The sequence below is a fragment of the Lepus europaeus genome, chromosome 6 (assembly GCF_033115175.1).
Source record: "Lepus europaeus isolate LE1 chromosome 6, mLepTim1.pri, whole genome shotgun sequence".
NCBI classification, from domain to species: Eukaryota; Metazoa; Chordata; class Mammalia; order Lagomorpha; family Leporidae; genus Lepus; species Lepus europaeus.
In genome coordinates this window covers 69,766,702-69,773,425 of record NC_084832.1, presented here as the reverse complement: position 1 = coordinate 69,773,425, position 6,724 = coordinate 69,766,702, and the positions used below count along the sequence as shown (strand labels likewise).

The window sequence follows — 6,724 nt, the reverse complement described above, 5'->3', positions numbered from 1 at the left end:
TTGGCTACATTGTTTTTCGCATATAAAAATATCTATTATAGGAGTCAACTACCACATGGAGTAAATTGCACTTGTTTTAATTGTAAAAGATAGCTAAAAATTTTCTGTGGGTTATTGCAACAGTACAAGAATACAAGGTGCATTTATTTATTAACAAAAACAATTGTAAAACAAATTGTGAAAGCAAAAGCAGGCTACAAAACAGAAGGACTCTTGGTTGCTTTTGCCTTATTTAAACATGGTACAGGTTAATATGCCACAGTTGATAAATGCTATAAAGTGTAATTTAGCATTTGCTAATTTAATTTTAAACATTTCCCCCCCACACCCCGAGCACTATAGGAAATATGTATAGGTATGGTAAACACTTCCTCCTTCAAGTATCACAATCTCGTTGTTACGTAATCTTCATGGGTGACTGTGTCGGTGAGGCTTAAGTCATAGTCTATGCTAGAATCCTCTTCCTTTGAGTGCTTCTCCTTTGGTATAATGGGAACAGTGTCCTCCACCACCACCTTGTCTGACTCGAATGAACACGTTCTCTTGCCTACCTGTAAACCCAGTGAGTCCGTGTTCCTTTCTCTATGGTCTACTAATACACACTGTTCACTGAGACCAGGAATGTTCAGATCACCCCGTGACACTAATCCTCGGGATTCCAGTTGAATATTTCTCTCAAGTGGTCCTGCAGCCTGTTGACGAGCAACTTCTTCTGAAACAGAGAAGATTTGGTTTGCATTTTGCTCAGCAGCGTTTTGCTTTGACCGTCTATGAAATAACCCGAAGTTTTTGATATCGGTCACAAAATTCACTTTTCTCTGCTTCTCCCTCGGTGGTTCCTGCACCACCAGGGCAGAGCCATTGCTTATGTTATGTCGTTCAGAGGCAATTGCTGCTGATCTTGGATGAATCAGGGTGGTTAAATCGAAAAGGCTGAAATTCTTTTTCTTGTCTTTGCTATTACCTTCGTTATCACTCTTTTCATCTGAGTCAGCCGAGTTAGAAGCCTCCTTCGCGGCATTTGCCGATTGTATTGTGGAAAGTTTGCTTCCTCTTAGTAATCCCAGAACTTCAAAGCGGAAACTAGAAATGTCTTGTTTTAGTTCCTAAGTGAAATTTAAAGAACAATTAGGTTGTGACTACCAAAAGAACCATTAGGAAACATCATTTTCTCATTTCACACGTGGGTCTAAAATATTCTCACTCCTTTGTAAGAACTAGGAATCTACTGTTCTTGGGTTCTATTGTAGAATCCCCAGTTTACCAATCTCCCTATTGGATTCTTTTGTAAGGAGAAACTTTCTAAGGTTGTTGTAGCAAGAAAGAGGAGTAGTTCTCTTTTCCATCACTGTGTAGTTGCACATGTTGGGTTTCTTTGGGACTACAGTTTCAAATATTTCTTCTCTACAGTATACTGTTAAGTCGCTTCATGCTCTCTCAGGGGTGTACTTCATAAGATGTTTAAGATTGGCACACTTTTCTTTCCAAAGGGATATCCAGAACCAAATAAAGTAGAATCACTCTTCTGAGAACTGGCAGCTACTTCCCCTTCCTCCCCATGGCTTACCATCCAGGAGATGACGTTACTCCTGTGTCTAGGCCATGCTCTAAATCCTAGAAAGTGCTCAGGTCAGCAGCATTTCCTAGATCCATCCTTGTCCCTTATCTTTTTTGGATAGCTAAGTCGTCAGTCCTAGCCTGATGGTGGCCCTCTTGGTGGCCTCCTGACTCCAACCTTCCTTCCAAATCAATGCAAGTCATTTAAACTTCAAAATCCGAATTTGTGGCTGCTAAGAACATTTTGGATTTTTTGAACTGTGCTTTCAATATTGCAATTTATCTATTATCTGGCTCCCTGTCTTCATTATGTTTGTCAAACCTGTGGCTTTCTCTGTAAAGATCTCCTATCATGCTTTTTTAAAAAAAAAATTTGTTGTTTTGCCAGCATTTATTGACTTGAATCATTCTTCCAAAATCACTAACAGTCATGCAACAAGGTCAAATTATTTTATACAAATTTTCAAATGTATACTATATATTTTAGTTATTTTTTTCTGATAGAATTATTTTTAGAAAATCTTCAAAAGAAAAAAAACTAAGTTTACAAGTTACAATTAAACTCATACCTTAAATTCCTAGCTATCAAAGAGATGCAGAGCACACAGAGGGATTTTTTTTTTCTTGCTAGTGTGTTGGTTATTAAATGTTTCAGATATAGAAATTGGGCTGAAATTTCAAAAACGAAGACTCACTCAGTAGAGCATTGCTGGGATTAGCAAGTCAGAATGAACATGTGCCATGAGGCAATAGGATTTTCTTTGCCTCTCAGTAAGTCTCCTTGACATTTTGGATTAAGTATGTTTCAAAACAATTTATTTTGAGAAGAACTTTTACCACTCACTTTTTATTTATTTATTATTTATTTACAATTCAATAGAGATAATTTAAATTTAAAAATCAGGAGGTACACAGGCTTGCTGGAACACATGGCTGAGTTTCTAGCTCTGATTTTTAATGTGCTGTATCTGGTCACGTCTTCGGTAGAATCTGTCTCTTACGGAGAAAATAAAAATGATTACCTTGAAGTTTTCTTCAGTGAGGCCTTCTTCAGTTTTAGCATCTCTAATCATTGCAGCAACGTATCGCTTCACCAGGTTCCTCATAACTTCCTGAGGCATTTTAGAACAACAGTGTTGATATTTAGTGAGTAAATATGATGTTGCTCTTGAATCAGTTTTGAAAAGAGGGTGCAAACTGTTGAAATCTTTACTTAGTATATACTAAATAGATCTTCTGTATATAAAGATAATTGAAAATGAATCTTCATGTGAATGGGATGGGAGAGGGAGCAAGAGATGGGATGGTTGTGGGTGGGACGGAGGTAACAGGGAAAAAGCCACTGTAATTCAAAAGCTGTCATTTGGAAATTTATATTTATTAAATAAAAGTTTAAAATAAAGAAAAGAGGGGGCTGGTTTATTTTAATGTAAATTTCAAGAAAATAGTACAAGGATAACTTACTTGATATTGGTGATGTCGCCTCAAATTATCAGCAGCTCTCCTCTGAAACGAGAGGAAAATTTCCCTTTTGGTTATATTGGTATATTTCTATTTTCATTCCCCTAAAGTGAGAGTTCTACCTGAGAGTGAGCAATGGATACTTCACTAGAATCAAAAGAATGAATGAACAGAAAGAATCAAGTACAAATACATGTCCTGTAGGACATTTAAAACATAGAGTAAGTTAATTATGACACAAATATTAGATAAAGGATGGTAGAGAATTAGCTAATCACACTTGACACATGCTCAGAATCATTTGAAATGATGGTAAGAGACAGGGATGGGACATATCAAATAAAAGAAACACCAAACATTAAGAGGAGATTCCTGTTTAATCACATGGTTGAGTTATAAAAAAAAAATAAAAAAAATTAGCCAAAGATTGTGTTCAAGCATCACATTCACTAGCTTATCACTTTTTGTAACAAATGTGAATCCCATCCACCATTGTGAGGAAATCAGAAGGTTTTGAGAGCAGAAGTGAGGATGGCACAGAGCAGTGAATTCGGGGGTTGGAGGGGATGTTTAATAGCAGAAGAAAGTTCAGTATAAATTGAGTAAAAAATCAATGATGCTGAAATGATAAATTAAAAATTATATAAATATTCTAAAAGTGTTAGAAAAGGCTACCATAATCCCAGATTTGTGCATACTGAATAAATAACAGTATTGATTCTTAAGAAAGAAAACTGGCCACAATATCCTAAGGAAAATGATTCTATAAAAGGGAATTAGAATGGAAAATATAAGAAAGAAAAACAGATAACACAAATGGAGTCTTAAAAAGGTTTTTGGTCTTATTCCTTACTAGATACTTAATTGTAGGTTTATAAAATAGAATTTTGAAGAGTTGTGCTTGCATCACTTTGACATAATATTATTCAAAAATCAAACAATTTAAAAGAATTCTTTTCTTTTAGAGAGACAGGAAAAATTCTATTATTTCCTCTCGCGTAAGAGCAGATTTGTGTTTTATGATTGGTAGTGAGGTGTAGGGATGGATAAGATAATGCTTAAATTCAGCTTCATAAAACTTATCAATTGTTTACTTTATTATTCACTTTTATATGACAAATACATTTTCAGTATGATTAATGTAATGTAAAAACTAGAAAGTTGAAACCAACACAATATTAGAATACTTTATGAAAATAGACCATTGAAATTTTATGACTGTACCACCAGATGGAGGTGTCTGATTCCTGTTGAGACACTGCTGTGCTAAAACCCAACATAAAAACACTTCCAGGAGGAAACACAGTCCTTCCATATCTTCTACAATTAAAATGACCAAAACGACTAAAGCAACTTGTACATCAGTGTCCACAACACTCTCATTTTGAATATTATGCAGGAGGTCTGTTTTCCATGATTTAAGTAGATAGAAACTGAATTCAGTATAGAAAGAATTTTAGTCTAGTGTATTATTATTGTTTTGGTGTTGTATAGCATTTCACATTTTCCAGAATCCTTTAAAACTCTCATGAAGCATTTTCAACAAAGAGCAGTATGAAGTTAAGATTTCGGTTTCCTTGACCCTAAACAAAAATTAAGGATGACAGAGTCACAGAATGATGAGTACTAAGTAAAATATACTGTACACATTTTAGTATAAAACGGGTATAAGCTTTCTTTCCTTTAGTAAAACCTTACTCTAATACAAAGTTAAAGATTTTACAAATACAAAGAGATAACAGACTAGATTTTTAAATAATTAATTCCATGATTAATTTTCATAGAAAAGCATTTTTAAAAATCAAAACATTGTGTTATAAAGAGAGAACATAGAAAGTTATAACTTTCAGGAGTTATTCAATTTCCACAGCCTAATAATACAGTTAGTTGTTTTTGTCAGTGAATTATTTTCCATTCCTACATAGTTTTAAGTAAAAACTGCAGGAGGTCATTGTTTGAACTAAGTTCCTGCATTAGACTCAAGAAGAATAAGTTAAAAACCAAAATGGAGTAACTGATGCTAAATTTCTTTATCACCTTGCTGAAATGGGGCTATTTATCTGATCTTCAAAGAAGTCAGATTATGAGGGATAACAGGCGAATTCCGTAACAGGACAGCTACAGTTGGCATGATAATTCAGTTCCCCGTACCTCAATCCTTACACCAAAAGAGTATTCTGGGGCCGGTGCTGTTGCACAGTGGGTTAAGCCTCTGCCTGCAGTGCCGGCATGCCATATGGGCATTGGTTCAATACCTGGCAGCTCCACTTCCGATCCAGCTCTCTGCTGTGGCCTGGGAAAGCAGTGGAAGATGGTCCAAGTGCTTGGGTTCCTGCAGGCTCGTGGAAGACCCAGAAGAAGCTCCTAGCTCCACATTGGCAAAGCTCTGACCTTGAGGCTAATTGGGGAGTGAACCAGCGGATAGAAGACCTCTCTCTTTCCCTCTCTGCTTCTCGGTCTCTCTCTGTGTAACTCTCACTTTCAAATAAATAAATAAATCTTTAAAAAAAAAAAGGCATTCTGAAGTAACCTGGTGTTAACATAGCTATTTTTTTTTATTGTTCTGCTTCCTAGTCCCCAGTTTACAAGGAAAATAATTTGAAATGACCAATTTTATTTTTACTTTTTGTTTATGATTCCTTTAGTCCTTTTCATCTATATAACCAGCTTTCTTTGATTCATTGCAACACTAATTTGTGGAATAAGTGCTGTCCAATCTAGAATTGAAAACAACCAATTAAGTTCTTTAACTTGTTACAATTTAGTCCACTGACAATGTTAATACTATAGACTATGTTCAGTCTTGTGAGATTATATTATGAAATTGAGCTTCAACATACTGGCTATGAAAATAGAAGTGGATAATATTAACCATCTTCTGAATATCAAACCCACAATGTTTGCAATGCACAGTTGCCATATAATGGCCACTAAGTTATGAAGCTCATATAACCATCATCTATTCAGTCTTCCCTTCTCCTATTGCCACCACAGACCAGATTCAAGTTTTAGTGACCATTACCACTATGAATTCTGCTTTTAGTTTCCTGTTTTCCGGGAGGTATTACACTGAAATGTTAAGAACATGGATTTAGGTTGTACATCTGGGCTTAAAGGTTACTGTGCCAGGATGGGGAGTTCTCTGATGCCTTGCACCTTTCCCATTTTTGTTTTAATTTTGAAGATGTAGATAAACTCATTGGGTAATTTTGAAGACTAAATGAGATTAGAGATCGAAGGCATCTACCACTAATGTTAGTTCCCATCCATTCCCCTTTCCTCCTTCCCTATTAGTAATACAATTTAGCATATTTTGTATATTACATATTTGAGAAAGAGAGGGAGAGTGCTGATTTACTACCCAAAGCCCACAACTCCTACTGCAGGGCAGTGGAAGCCAGAAACTGGGAATACAATCTGGTCTCCCATGTGGGCAGGGACCCAACTACCTGAGCCATCACTGCTGCCTCATACAGTATTTATCAGCAGGAAGCTGAAGTGAGGAGCCACCTCCAGATACTGAAGACAGACAACCCAACATGGAGCTCAGCATCCTAACTGGAGGCTTCACTGCTAGGTCACAATCCAACCACATAACTTACTTTGGCTGGCCTTCCTTCCTTCCTTCCTTCTGTTTACAAAAGAATTTATTTATTTATTTGAAAATCACAGTTATAGGGGGCGGAGGGAAGAGAGAGAGAGAGAA

At 36.1% G+C, this 6,724-nt stretch overlaps 1 protein-coding gene across 6 annotated transcripts in view; it reads right to left on the bottom strand.

Annotated features, from left to right (window-relative positions):
- Positions 1–383: 383 nt before the first annotated feature.
- Positions 384–6,724, bottom strand: part of TRPC4 (transient receptor potential cation channel subfamily C member 4) — a 160,320-nt gene continuing 153,979 nt past the window's right edge. For 3 of the 6 annotated variants that reach the window (XM_062195360.1, XM_062195361.1, XM_062195365.1), the window contains 3 exons: positions 3,022–3,063; positions 2,580–2,669; positions 384–1,106 (listed from right to left, as the gene is read on the bottom strand). In XM_062195360.1, the coding sequence (XP_062051344.1) occupies positions 384–1,106; positions 2,580–2,669; positions 3,022–3,063 (855 nt within the window). The remainder of the gene's footprint in view (positions 1,107–2,579; positions 2,670–3,021; positions 3,064–6,724) is intronic. The other 3 variants (XM_062195362.1, XM_062195364.1, XM_062195363.1) reach the window with 2 other exon arrangements.